At 43.1% G+C, this 15620-nt stretch overlaps 1 protein-coding gene across 1 annotated transcript; it reads right to left on the bottom strand.

Moving 5' to 3' along the window:
• On the bottom strand, positions 1–3320 carry LOC113745980 (mRNA decay activator protein ZFP36L1). The gene is made up of 2 exons (XM_027279934.1): positions 2228–3320; positions 1–1675 (listed from the first exon to the last, which is right to left on the bottom strand). Exons 1-2 carry the CDS (start codon positions 2279–2281, stop codon positions 437–439), a joined length of 1293 nt encoding a protein of 430 aa, XP_027135735.1. The 5' UTR covers positions 2282–3320; the 3' UTR covers positions 1–436.
• Between the last annotated feature and the right edge of the window lie 12300 nt (positions 3321–15620).

The raw sequence follows: 15620 nt of genomic DNA on the forward strand, positions 1-15620 counted from the left end.
ACAGATAGCACGCCAGTCATACGCAGGGCAAACATCTTCAAATCCTTCTTAAACCAGGGTACGGGAAATTCTCACACAGAACTTCCCACTGAGCAGGAACAGCTAAGTGAAGTACCCTCCAGGTATATTCTCTAAAAACGGGTATACAACAGTATACAGCAGTAACAATGGCATAAAAAAACAACCTTACAAAAATAACAATAAAAACAAAAGAAGGGAAGTCAGCTAAAACTGGACAAACACTGAGCAGCGCTACAACTGCTTGGATGAGAAATGCAATATGCACAAAGTTAGGTACGTTTACCGGCTGGATCAAGGGAGGAAGTGAAAACCTAATGTTTGAATTCTTTGTGACTTGAATCTGAACTGGTCACATAGAGTTAAACAGTTAGACCATCTATCCCTGAATGATTCAGCCCCGTGGTAAAACCCTTCCCTACTCGTCTGAAACAGACAGGCGGCTAAAGATGGGCAGGCGCCGGCCTTCAAAGCTTGGTGACTCTGTGCCACTGGAGGAAGAGCTGAGGGAGCAGGAGGAGGTGTAGCCTTCCTCGGAGAGGGAGTCAGCTGAGGAGCAGCGCTGAAGGCCAGGTGGGGCATTGAAGGACACTGGCATCTGCTGGGGGAGGTGGTACGGGAGGTTTGGGTTCTTGGAGGTGAAAGTAGAGGTGGGACACTTGGCGCTGACGGAGTCGGTCACAGCGTAGAAGCGCAGAGCTGAATCACTGCTGTCTCCTGCCAGGTCGGTGATGCCAGAGAAGGGGTATGGGCAATGCTTCAGCGCCCCTGGCTCAGGGAAGAGAGGGGAGAGGAGCTCTGGGCTCCCTGTGGAGGATGGAGACGGGGAGACAGAGGAGGCCCGGGTGAAGAGGAGGGAAGAAGGCTGTGACTCCTCAACTGGTTGGAAAGTCTGTGTCGAGGAGGAGAAGCCTGCAAAGCTAAGGCTGTGACGCAGCAGAGGAGGCCTCAGCTTCTGTTTCTGAGGAGGCGCCGCAGTGTTTCCAGCCAGGAGCTCATCAGCGTTGTGGATGAAGTGGCACCGGGCGCCGTACGGGCAGAAGCCTATCGTGTGGAAAGTGCGGCACGGCTCTGTCTTGTACTTGGGGTGCCTGCTGAGGCCTCTCAGCTCATCCATGCCATGGGCGAACTGGCATTTGGTGCCGTACTTGCAGGTTCCGCTTTCCTCATAGGTGCGACAGAGTTCGGTCTTGTACCTAGTGGAGATGTGAGGTGAAGGGGCCGGGGGTCTAGAGGCAGAGGGGGAAGCAGCAGAGGAGAGAGAGGTGTTGCTGATGCAGAGACCTGGTGGAGGGAGCAGCAGTGGAGGGGACACATTAGACATTTTGTCTTCTCTGCCTCCCAGGCTGCTGACGTTGCCCTCGATCATGCTGACTGAACGGTCGACTCTGAAGGGGATGTGGCTGAGCGCTGAGCGAGGAAGCTGGCTCTCCCTGCTCCACTGCGGACTGGAAGCCATGTTGATCCCCCAGCAGGGTGAGTCTGTCATCTCAGAGCTGCTGCTGCTGCTGCTGCTGCTGTTGAACTTAGAGTTGGGGAGGGTCACGGGGCAGAGAGAATGACGACGCTGGAAGCCCAGGACTCTAAGACTGTGCTGCTGCCGTTGCTGCTGTGAGGCAGTGGGCGAGCCATCTGTCGCCTCCAGGCCGCGGAAATTCTGTCACACAAAAGGAGAGAGGAGAAGAATAGATGTGAGCTTTCTGCATTCCTGGAGCACTGGAGCGAGACTTGCAGGGCCAAGTCGAGCTGAAAGGAGATTTTAAAGCTGCAGCTAAATCAATAAACTGATGAACCGGACTAGAGAAGTTTACTCGACGAGGTTTTATCCTGAAAATGTGATAAATTAAAAAACATTTTTAAACAATGTGTTGAATCTGGGATAAAAATCCAATTTATAAAGTAATAGTTTCAGTCTTTACACTTTACACATGACATTTACATGCACATTTTCATTTTTAACATAAAATCTCATTGAACAAGTTATTTTTCACTTTGCTCCTCACAGACACAAAGAGATATTTTAATCCTTCAAAAGCTGCAGTAAACTTCTTTTAACATAAATTTCCCTAAAACTCTAAAATGAATGAGAATGCATCCAAATACAGAACCTGTTAATCAAACAGGCATTATAACGTTTCACCACTTTACTTATTTAATCCTAGACATGAACTTTAGATGTGACATGTTATGTGGTAAAACTTGCTCTCACCTTGCAGAACTCCTCATCCAGTTCCAGGAAAGGCGTTAGAAAATCGGAGGGCATGATTTGCTCCACCGTCCTCGCTGGGTGAAGGAGCTGGATGTCTGATCCCACAGTGGAGGACCGCTGGGGAGGACAAAAAGTTTCTGGGTCCGAAGAGAAGGAAGAAAGATGGACAGTTTGGTCTTTGGGGAGCTGAGACGACAGAGAAAAGGTTTAAGGGTCTGGGCAAAACTGGAGATTTCAGTTTGGCCTTTCGAAGGTTTTTTTCAGATGGTCAGGGGAAGAGAAACTGCTTTCTCCAGGGAAAGGGAGAGAAATGAAGCAGTCAGGTCCGTTGAGAGAGAGGGAAAGAGCAACGTGACCCCCAGGAGGAAAGTTCTTCGACCATCTGTTGGAATCTGCTTAAATAGTTGGGGAAACCCACCCACACACACCCACCCCTGCCTGTGTTTCTCAGGGGGCAGGGCAGGGAGTGTGTGTTAATGTGTGTGTGTGTTGGGGGGGATGGGGTCCTGCATTGTAATGGTGTGCTGGGGGGCAGGGTGGGCACAGAAAGAAGAGGAGGGAGCTGAATGAAGCTACTTTTCCACCCATTCATTACCAAATCCTTAAAGATGCATTCTTCTTTTTTTTAACAGGCTGTCCCCTCACTTTGTTTAGGATCGATACAGCTAAGCAGATAATGACAAAGTGTTGCAAATACCAAACACATTTACCGTCATTAGTGCGCTTAAAATGCTGCAAACTCATTAAAACATTTAAAAGTATAATTAACATGAACAAGTGTATAAAACTCAACGCATTCTACATGCATGGCATATTTCTCTGATGTTTCCAGCTACTTTGCATTTATGAATATAGCTGAAATAAACATTAAAAAAAGAATAGGAGCTCATTTACTGTCAATAGTGCAATTAAAAGCCAATAATCATATTTACATTAGATTATATACGTATATTTGACAGGACATACATTTCTCCACCATATAATTTGTCCAATATTCATTAAAATTATGTTTTCGTTATGTGGATTTCTGACTTTGACATGATTTATTATCACTGAAAGGTGTTCTGATTGGACACAATCAGTGTTTCTGCAATAAACTTGTTTTCACAGCAGCTTTTCTGATGTTCTCTTGTCATATTGCTAACAGTAGTACACTTCATTCAATTGATTTTGTCATATTGCTAACAGTAGTACACTTCATTCAATTGATTTAAATGTTCTAAAAATAAAAAAAGTGGTCCAAACTGGACTGAATGTACTAACCCAGACTGGCGTTACACCAAATGTTTCAAACACATAAATGTTGTTCAAAGTTGTTAAGTAGTATGCGTCAGCTCTTATTTTACACGATTTATTCCTTTAAATGTTTACAGCCACACTGCATTCAACCCAGATCAAGGCAGTTCATCTGAAAATGAGGGAATAAATAATAATAATTCAATAATTTAACCTCGGAAGCTGATTTTAATTCCAAACTGCTTTTGGAAACTTACAATAAAGTTGATATAAAGAAATTCCCAATGTCCCTCTTAACCATGAAACTGCTACATGCAGATCAGAACTCTAAGTTTTTGTAACCACACACGAGTTGTCCAAAGACAAACCGGGTCGTGAAGATTCTGAATAAATGAGAATGTCACTGTTATCTCAGTTTATATTTCACATTTGTGGCCTCACATTTACAAGAGATAAGAACAAGTCCTGACATGTGGGTCGGTGGTGGTCCAGCCACTCCCTCAGCAGTGATGCCCCATCGTCACAGTATGTCATTTCAAAGCTCGCTGTTGTGTTGAAATGCAAATGAAGCTCACTAAGGACGGCTCAAAGCTAGCAGGGTGGAAAAGTTTCAACTGTTGACCGTTCAACAACATCACGTGACAAAAGAAAGATTGCTCTTGGTTTGGAATAAAGTCTGTGACCTCGACACAAACATGTTGTCACCTGTATGTTTGTAAAAGATTTGCTGCGGTTTGGAATTTCGTCATTCTCAGTGTGTGTTCGAATTAAACCAGGATGTGTATTTTCCTCAGAAGTTGAGTCGGTTGCTCTTTTCTCAGAAGAAGGTTTACGTTTAGTTTCAGGTCTCACTGAAACTCAGCCACCATGTGTTGTCTGAACCTGTTGTCATGGATTGTGCCAGTTGACGCTCTTTACAGTGGGAGCAAGATACATTTCAAACAACACTGCTGATGTGTTGTTTGTGTGGTGCATTGTGTCTCTGTATGGACACTGCAGGGACGTCTCAGACTGTGATGATGTGACTGGGTGATCCAGGATGTTGGACCCATCAATGAGTCCAGGAGCTGAGTAAACACTGCAGCGTTTACTGTCACTGTGGAGCAACACACAGAGAACATGCCAGTGTTTGTCCAAGTGTGTCATGGAGAGAAGTGAGATGAAGAGTGTGAGTGTAATTAATAACAGTTACACAAACTGGAGCATCCTGTTGTTCTTTTTAATCCTGATCTGTATATTAACTTATATTAAGTTTTCATGATTACGTTGGCATGAACGTAGAGATTAGAAACATTCCTGTTTGCTTCAGATTAAAGGCAGCATATCATTCATACACTAAAAGAAGAAGGTCAGATGTTTGTGTCTGTGAGAACTGAATGACAGTTCATTTTAAAGAAACTGTAAAACGTATAACAGACATTTCTTATCATAACGCCTCACTGATACGTTACTGTGGTGTGTGTGTGTGTGTGTGTTTGGGGTTAAATAACTGTAACCCAGTGTGGTTTCCTCCCTGTGGTCAGTTGATTTGGTAACAGACTGACTGTCGTTACGTCTCTCTTCGTTTCTTGCCTCAGACCCTCTTCTATACATTTCCTTTCATTTCATTATTTATGGCTGGCAGAGCAGACCCTCCTGCCATCCCTTCTGTTTTTATGGATTGATCAGGAAAAATAATCAGTTAACCTCCCCTCTCTCTCTGCGTTGTTGTGGTCTGGTCTAGTGACACAGCAAGTGAATCTGTTACATAACCAGCGTAACTGTGTGTGTGTGTGTGTGTGTGGGTGTTTGCTTGTGAAGATTTGTATTTGGAAAAGCTGTGTGTACAGTTTATTTGTGTTCTGCAGTGTCATCGCGGTGGCTTCCCACAACATGATCATGTAAATGATGTTTCCATTGATTACACAGTTTCAGGACGCGTGTTGCATGCTGTGTGAAATGCAACGTTTCGCATTTAAATGTTCTTTGGATAGATTCCACTAAATAAAGCTTAAGACAAGCTTAGTATCATTTCTCTTGCAACACTGAAAACAAGCCGTAAATAAGTTATAGATGAAAGTAAATAACCTGATAAAATATGACACACTTCAGCTCAGTCAAACCTCCAACTGCATTGTAAATCAAGTGTTACAGGATCAGGGTTGGTCAGGCGGTTAGGGGCCAACATCAGGAGGACATTTCACCACTGCTACGATTTTATGTCTGCATAAAGTTGTCACATCATGATGGTGGTTTGTTTTAACTTCTGGCTGAAATGTCACTCGCTTTGGCAGTTGGCAGTAGATTGGGTGGAGACGAGGGAGGAGCAGGTTGACTGAGGCGGGTACAACACAGCAGAACAGTGCTGGATACATTAAGGTTTATGGTTTACGGTATGTTGACAACACAGACAAATGTAGGAAGTCTGTTTGTTGGTGTTTGACACTGACAGAACCACAAAATATTATACGGTTAAACATTAAACACAGAGCTCCTGAACCATCTGAAGCTTGAAGTGTGTAGTTTGTAAAGAAATCTGTGTATGCAGGATGGGCGATGATGGCAGGTTTTTCTAAACTATTCCTCACAAAATAAGAACGATGGTCATTTTGTTCAACTCTTCTCTTCATCTTTTAGAAAGAACGGCCTGGAAGGGAAATAAACCTAATTATAGCAAACCTAGAATAACTCTGTGTTGTTAGTGTCAAGCTGTTAATAAAGTTAAAAAGTAATTATTGAAAGTAATTACTGTCTATACTGTAGATTTATGTCTGCTTTTTCACATGCTCACACAATCTCAAAACCATGTCTCTCTCTCTCTCTCTCTCACACACACACACACACACACACACACACACACACACACACACACACACACACACACACACACACACACACACACACACACACACCACAGCATGGTTGTCGACCCCCTGTCTGAGCCTGTCTTGGCCTCTTTGTTGAGGCCAGCATGACAAGAGCTCCATTGTCCAGAAGCTCCTCCATATGTTCCCATATACACCACAGAGAAGCATTGTGGACAAATCTAACTGTCCTCTGTGGCTTAATGAAGGACAGGAGCTCATCCTGACTTACATGGCTGTGCTGAACTGTACTGTCTCTGAATATTATTATTTTTTAAAGACCTGTCACTGCATTACTCAGTGTTTAAAGAACTGGTAAAATACTGGTTGGTATGTTTATGTTATGATCATACATTTAAATGATTTCAGCATCGTTCCTGATGCGTCAGTTTGTGTTTGAGTGTTTAGTTGTGCTTTAAAACATAACCACTATGAAACAATCAGAACATAACTTTGTTTCTCAGATGCACTGACTCTCTCGGTCACTTGACCGTTGCTGTCTCTCTTAAACAGACATAAACCATAGAAAATTCTTCATATGACATATTTTTGAGAATGGACTGCAGACGTTGGTGCTGGGTAGCAAAATAAACCAGCTGGTTAGATCATAGTTTGGTCAATGAACTCCGGTTTCACTCATATTTCAGGCTGTGTAGCAGTTTGATCGATTTGATAACCACACTGGCCGCAGTGTTCAGTCGGCTCTTCTAAAAGTTAATTCAGTCTGGTTGTTGCGTTTCGGCTTCCCCTGCAGCCCCCACCACTGCAGCCTAAACTGACTACGCCCATTCAATTGAATGGGAGGACGGGATTTTTCACTGCATCGCCTGAGTTTGCCTGAATCTGCCCTATACCACAGCTTCATGCATCATACCTGCAGTTAATTCAAAATGCAACTGGAAAGCTGTGCCATGGTGGCTGAATTTATCCATAAGTGACTATATCTGGACTTATAACAGAGAAGTGGGTTTGCTACAAAGTATAATCTTCAATCTTCAACTTGACAGATACAACAGAATTTCTGACCTGATATTTCTTACTAAAATGCACCAAATGTAACTTGATAATTTGAATGACCAGTTATTTTACATCCAAGAATTGACTCTCCAGCTGCCAGTTATACCGTGATGAATGTGACTTTTACTTGTGGAACTATGACCGCCTGAAACCAAAAGAAATGCTTTGGTTTAAATAAACATTTAACTCATGAACAAACCAACACATCGCCTGAGTTTTGTTCAAACTGTATCTAACCATGCAGATAGGTAAAGTTTTATGTATGAAATGCGCTATATAAATTAAAATGCCTTCAGAGCTTTTAAGATATCCAGTGCACTGGGTGAGAGTGTCAACTCAAGGTTTCAGAACAGCCCCTAAACAAAGGTCTGCAGGTTATCAATGAGTCAGCAGGACACTGTTCTTCAAATGTAATCTTTAATTGCTGTAGGTGCATTCTCTTACATGTAATGTTGCAGTTCCACATGAGGCCGATGAGTTATTTACTTCCTAAATAAAAATAATTCCTGCTCATCTCCTCCCTGCCTTGCCCATTGTCATAGATGTTGGCCTCTTTTAGGTCATTTCCATTTCAGGGTGGATCTGAATGGTTGTCAAGTACCCTGTTTGCAAAGCCACAGACTATTGTTGTAACCTGCTGTGTTTGTTTGTTGTGGTGGTACTTTGCTCCCACTTTACTGCCTCCATTGATGAGGATGAGGGTCACAGCCATCAGAGGTCCCCTTTTTCCCTGCACCATATCAATCCACCAATTATGCAGTGATTGGTCAACTGTGCAGAGGTGTGAAAGTATAGTGTAGTGTATGTAAAGAGCAACACTAGAGAACACTGAGAGAGACTGACAAGATGTACTAACACTAACACACACTCTGTGGTCAAGTTGACTCGTGAGACTTTGGAGGTGGGGACAGAATAGACGGTGGCTGATATCTCCAGCCTGTCTCTGAATACAGTGAACGAAATCAGTGACATTAAACTGGAAAGGTGTTAACTGAGTGTACGACTTGGATACTCGCTCTGACATCAAGACCCCATGAAAATGGAAACTGTTGGTCTTTGACAGTGTCAGTGACTAAACAGCAAATTCAAAGTCATAGTCAATATTCAAAGTGTCCAACGTAGGACCGGGGACATCAGTCACTGTCTATGCCAAAGTCATAGCCCCAAATCCCAAAAGTCAGAGCTGCTGCTTTGTTATTAACACACAAACCAAATGATGCTGATACATTTTGGTTGTCACTCGGCGACGGCACGTTCTCACCTTCCCGTGTGCAAAACTGACAACAGCAAAATAACTGCAGAGTTTTGGTTACAACCTTATCATGTGCTGCTGATGTATTATGTTTATTCTCTGCTGGAAGAGGGTGAGTATTTTCCTCTTTTTGTACCTATAAAACCTTCAACGCTAAGAGTACTCTAGTGCCAATAAAGCACAGCGCTACTTCATCTGCGTTAAGGCAGGTGATTTATGGGTTCTTTTCTGAGCTGCCACAAAATATTTCCAGCCCTGATAGGAGTGAAACAGTTTTAAGCGGCTGATTAAAGCAAAATGTTATAGAGATTAATGGTGACTACAGTTGAGAAATGAACATGTCGTTGAAGCTGAGAGATGAATGGTGACCCGGGGCTGTTGGTGACTGTTATACAGAGGTGGATAAATCACTATGCAGGGACTTGGCTCCGGTGACACTGCACAAACAACAATGTCACGACAAGCAGCCGAAACAGGATATTTCATCAAGCCAGCTTCCTCGCTCCTAATTATACTTCTACTCGTCGCAAAGTGTTTTCACACTTTTATTTCACTAAATGTTTTAGAACTTTTGAAGTAATGGTGCAAAATAATATTATTTGTGAACCTCAGCTTGTAGTACGCAAAGTCCAACTGGGTGCTGCACAGTATCCGATGGGTGGCACAGCTGGATGACTGGATGAGTGATGGGCAGTTTGGGGTTTCAGTGATGCACAAATGAATCCACTAGGAATAGCCTTAGAGAGCTATTCATATTGTTCAATTTATTATTACTTTTGGAATAAAGGACGAAGTGGGAATGGGGAACTTACAGATAAAAAGCACAAAAAGGCCTTTTAAAGAGAGAAACCTTGGACCTCTGTACTGCTTAAGTGAACCAGATATTGAAATTAGTTTTAAAGTAATACTTTTGGCTCTTTTGGGTTTGAATGTGAATGTCTGTACAGACTTTGTATCATTCCTCCAAATACCTGAAAAGATAGTTTCAGTATTTCTTTGACAGCATTGTTAACCCTGCATTGCAGCAAAACATGAAGGTTTGTGTCAGTCATGGTCTTCAGGTCCTGTTCTGTCTCCCTCTGATCTTCCATCAGGCCGTATGGCTCCTTAAATCTTTTCAAGTGACCAACTGGACTCAGACCCCCAGCCTGCACACACACACACACACACACACACACACACACACACACACTGTTTTATCCCCCTCTCTTTCTCCACTACCAAGGAATCCCTGACTTCCCCTCTTCAGTTCACTCTGGAGGAGGGAAGCAGCAGCAGCCGGTTCTGCTTCCTGGAAGAAAACCACGTTCAAAGAAAGAAGGAGTGTGTTTGGGGGAGGAGGGAGGAGCAGTGGGTGAACCGAGTGTTAAGAGCGTCCACTGGATTATGTTTTGACAAAAGACTGGACCCCCTGCTGCTGTAATTTTCCCGCCAGTCAGTTTCCTGTTTCCTGGAATCTGGCAACGTGTCACACACACACACACACACACATGCACAGACACACTCACACACACACACACACACACACATGCACAGACACACTCACACACGGGCCATTTGGTGCCAGCTGCTCACCATGATGCAACAGCAGAGTGACCGAAAGCCCTCGGGGCATCTGGTTAATAAAGACTTCCTTTCATCAAATCCCTGGGAACATAATCCATACACATTATTTTATCACATCGCTTAGAAATCGCCTTAAAAACAGGCGGACGGAGAATCTGCAGAATCCTATTCATCCCGTGACAACAATAAAAAGATTACTCTCCGCACTGAAGCTGACAGTCAGTGGTTTTGATACTCGCAGCGTGTTCAACATGCGGTTCAGTTTGAAATGAAACACATTTAGATGTTTTCTGTGTTTTATTGAATGTTTTTTACAGAGTCGATGGAAAACTGAATCTACAACAAAGTTTATTATTTCTGACGCTGACAGACAGTTTCATCTTTCCCGCTCAGCCACGGCAAAACAAAGTTACTCTGTGATGCTGATACAAAATGTTGACAAGAGCCGGGAAGTGTTACGTTGCCTGTATATGTAAAGATTGTTTCAAGTTGTTGAGTTTGGAGTTGTGCACCAGCAGCATGTGGCTATCAAGTGCCAGGATTAATATCAGCTAACAGTCAAACCAGCAACACGTCTTCTGTAAGTCTGGAGAGCCCTGAAGCTCCCAAGCATAGACTGCAGAGAGGAAAACATGTTTCAGTCAGTCTGCCACCCGCTCTGATTAAAGCAAGCTAAACTTTGCTGCACAGTACTGATTGAGTTTGAAACCCTGCTTAGGCTGTAATGGTTCCACTGAGACGTCTGAGCAGTAGTTTGGTAACTTAGTGGGACGCATGTGGCTCCTGCCTGGAGGCAGCATGTGCCAGTCCAAACACTGGAATCAGTAGAAAAGAGTCAGTGCAAACCCAGGTCTGTGTGAACGTATGAGTCCAACAGTGGACATACAAATGGCAGCTTTCTGGACGGCTCGTAAATGTCTCTAAAAATAATCCCTGGAACAAAAGCTTCTGCAGCTTCAAGTGTGTCTACAAATGTGTGTGCAAATGTTTGACACTGTGCAGAACATGCTGAGGATGCTGTGCAGAAAGTCAAATGTTCACTACAAATGTCTGAGAGGACAAATACCAGCCTCCCTGACACACACACACACACACACACACACACACACACACACACAAACCTCCAATGCCAAACTGTCAACTGCCACAACTGGTGGACGGTTGCTAAGGTGTGTGAGGCTGTCTGGACTAAACAAGGTCCAGTCTGTCTCACACACAGTCTTCCGATACAGTGTACAGACACACACAGACACACACAGACACACACACATACACCCACACACACACACACACACGTTGGGTCTGGGTGCGAGTCTAAGAGGTGTTGTTTGGTGCTAAATGAGACCAGTCTCCTCAGCAGCTGCTGCCATGTTATTTTAACAGGGGCTGTCGTGTGTGTGTGTGTGTGTGTGTGTGTGTGTGTGTGTGTGAACCCTCAGCTGTTAGTGGTTAACACTCTTTTGTTTTTGAATTACATCATATAGTTTTGGCACAGACATCTCATGTTTTAGTGGTTTTGCTCATGGACAGCATGAACATCAACCTGTAGACAAACAAACATGTTTTTACTGAAACTCAGGAAATAACTAAAGAAGAAAGTTTCTTTGTCCTCAACACTGAAACACTGACAACTATATTTACTGAACAACAACATCCTGTGAATGTAAGGCTGTTTAGAGGCAGACTTGGAAGTCCCCGGTGTCGGACTTTCCCCCCAGCACGAGAAAGAACATTTAATTTGATAAAATGGATTTACATGCTAAACTTAAATGGGACCATTTATTCCAATGGGAATATAGAGATTTCCATCTCTATATTCTTAGTCCACTTTCCTCTAATTGGCAAACCGAGGCTCAGCCACTAGCTGAAACAGTGCTGGTGCCACGCAGCTAACTCAGTCTGCACTGTCAGACAGCGGTGGAGTGTTGGCATTTTACATCACGTCACTAGTACAGGAGCCTTCCAGTCCGTTAGCAGGCAGCAGCAGTTGGTGGTTAACTATTTAGCAACAAGTAAAGGTCTGCCAGTATCAGTAAACTCTGAGAATCACAGAGCGTTGGTAGTTCTGAGCGTTTGAAGCACGTTGATTCGAGCTTCAGCTTCTCCTTCACTGCTTTATGCAGGACTTGCACTGGTATTCTAGGAATTCTGGTTATGGACCAGTATAATATAATATAAGGTCATGGGGGGGTTAAAAGTCATCATCCTTTTATAGTTTTGAACATAGCCTCATTGTGCCTCTCAGTCTTCCATTGTATTCCAAACTGTGTCTGATGTGGCTTCAAAGAGGAACTGCACCGAGGCTGAAGATCGAACATTTCCACACGAGGCGTTCAGCACACGTAAGAATGAATCTCTGAACTGTACTGAAATAACACGGCCACAGAAACAATTCGAATCTGATTGTTTTGTCATGAGTGGCTTTGAAATATTTGATGCCCGTGATATGAACAGGGCTTTTATGGACTAAGTGATGTCACATTTACTTCACTGTCATCTGTCATAAATGGTTTGGGCTTTTTCTCATGTGCAGCTGCAGCTCTGGGATCAGATGATGAAGTTCTCCCTGATATACTTTGTTCCATGTACTTTTAACAACAAAGTAACGTCTAGCAAACCAATATTTCACTGTACTGTTTCATGGTTTAAGTGTAATGATGGTTGAGAAACTAAAAAAAAAACAATGTGCGTTTAAACTTCAGAGCATCCTCAGCTTGAGGAACAGTGTTGTTATGGATGCAAGCATCCAGCCATATCTAACGGAGCCATTACCATAACAAACATTAATTCCCTTTGGAATTCCTGCCCTCTTTTCTGTACAATACAAACCACCAGAGTTAATGCAGCAGTCCACTGAACTGTTCCTTTCCACTGCTATTGTTGCTGCTTTGTTTTCCACGCCAAGCCTCCACCGACCCCATTAGTGCACAACAAGTGCAGTCCATGTTTTATTGTTCTTGGAGAATGGTCTCTGGATTGTGGACAGTGGACAGTAGAGGAGACTCAGGTGCTGTGATGAGGGAGAGGATCTGTCTGATGTGTCCGTCATTTAAAAACACGCACTGGAAGTATTTTAACTACAGAATATTGCTATATACATCATGGGTCAAGGTTTGGTCTAAATATACACACATTTTAACAGAATTTCTAGAAAAAACGGCAAAAGAAAATGTGAATTAATATGATTTAAATTATGCAAATTGATATTTAGAGCACCCATTACTGTAGTCATGTGTCATTAAATCGTTGTAGAAGGAGAAGCGACTCAACTGAAAGAGTACCAGTCAAATGTGGATATATGGTGAATATGAATTTAGAATTATCTGTGTGTACACACACACTCTCTCTCTCTCTTCTATCTTGCTCTTACACAAACACACACAGGGTAAAGAGAGTGATACACAAGCAACAGTGCATTTGTGTGTGTGTGTTCACAATTACACGTGTCTCCTGTCAACAGGTCTGCAGACCAAACACACAGTGACATAATTACTACAGGAAGGGAAACAGGGTCGACAGAGGTGTGTGTGTCAGCGGTGGTCTGGTACACTTGGGTAGACATAAAAATAAACACACATGTACACACAGACACACACATATGACCTTGTATGCTGTGTTCTTGTGTGAATGTGTTTTCATGTGTCTGCCACTGACATGAACCAGTGAAATTATACGAACAGTGTGTGTGTGTGTGCGTGTGTGTGTGTGTGTGTGTGTGTGTGTGTGTGTGTGTGTGTGTAGTCCCATGGTGCTGATAAGCAAAGTGAGCTGCTTTGACCACATCCATTGCCTCACATTGATAATCCGAGCAGTTAACGAGACACAACGGGTGTTACAAGGCTTCCTCTGCGTCTGTGTGTGTATGTGTGTGTGCGGTTAGCTGTGTGGTAATGTCTGCGCGACGAGGGGTTAACGAACACAGCTGCCGTCAGTTAGGGAGCAGAGCCAGAACTCTGGATGTGGTTTACTGTTACTGTATCTGTGTGTGTGTGTGTGTGTGTGTGTGTTCCTCTATGTGAACGTGGGACAGAATCTAGAAATCAACTTTACACATAAGTCATTTTTTTGTCACATTGTGACACTTGAACCGGCAAACGCATCAATGTTTGTTTAAAACACACATGCTGATTGTGACAATCGTGCTGATTGGCTGATGGTGGTGCCTGATTTTGGAAGAAAACATGTCACTTCTGTCAGGATTGCATGGAGTTGTGCTCGTGTCTTCATAGATCATTTCCAAAACATACACTTTGTTTGCTCTGGTCTGGTGGAGTTCTCACAGAAATAAGTGTGCCCAAGGCACCGGCAGGTCAGCGACAGCGGTTGAGACATTAATAAAGAAAACCTTACACATTAATGCAGAACTCACGGAATAGAAATGCTGCTGCCAGCGAGTCTAATGAAACGCTGACGACTGTTTTATGAAATAAAAAATAAAAACATACCATAACCATAACAGCAGCAGCTGCCCTGGCAGGTCAGGCTGGCAGTGTTTTTCCAAAAGTCCTGCTGGAGCTGGATCCTGGAAACCTTTCAACCAAAGTTCAGAGACTGAAAAATGACCTGTGTACTGTTCAGCATGATGCTGTCATAATGTGGCAAGGTGTACCTGTATATACCTGTTTAACTGATGTTTACATACGCGTTGAGATTTCTATACTAACAAAATTGCATTATGGACTGGTATAGTTTACTGTTGTGTAACAATTAGATCTTTCAGCATACTCATTGGCAAGAGTAAACTTGGTTAAATGATGAGCTGTATAAAATACCTTTATTATTTTACTGTTATTATGTTATAATGTAAGCTGAGATCAGTTTTCCCTTAATGCCAAACAGCCTCTGTGTACTGACAGACATCTCACTGTTTTTACAGTGTGGACATTGTTAAATTGGATTTATATTTAATGACATGTCATACTGAGCAAATTTGAAAAATAAACATTCAATTAAAACGTTAATGTGTGTACAATTGTTTTATCATTTGTTTTAATTAGATCTCTGGATCAAACAGATAGTGAACCTTATGTGTTTGAAATCAAACTCTGCTCTTCAGTTAAATCTGATTATTTCTCTTGACCTCTGACATCATGGACTGAGCCACTTGAAGGGGCGGAGGGGAGGTGACAGCGGTCAGTACCACTTCCTGCACCTGCCTTACAGTAGCTTAGTGACACTTCTGAGACGGCGTAACCTCCCATTCAGATTGGCTGTTTCAACACCAAGTGGGCCATGGTTTGGTGCATCAAAGGGAAACACACACACCCCTCCTGACGTCTCCGCTGGGCCACCATGGCTGAACCAACAAAGAAAAGAGCGCCAACTACAGGAAGTCACACCTCAGCAGGAGATCAAAGGAGAGAGGAAGAAGATGTTTGATTGACAGCTGATCTCTGAGCTGCAGAGCATAAACACCACATTTATTATCAGAGATGGAGAAGATACTACAACTTAGTGCTGCTCTGTGTGTGTGTGTGTG

The sequence above is a fragment of the Larimichthys crocea genome, chromosome VII, assembly GCF_000972845.2.
Source record: "Larimichthys crocea isolate SSNF chromosome VII, L_crocea_2.0, whole genome shotgun sequence".
Taxonomy (NCBI): Eukaryota; Metazoa; Chordata; class Actinopteri; family Sciaenidae; genus Larimichthys; species Larimichthys crocea.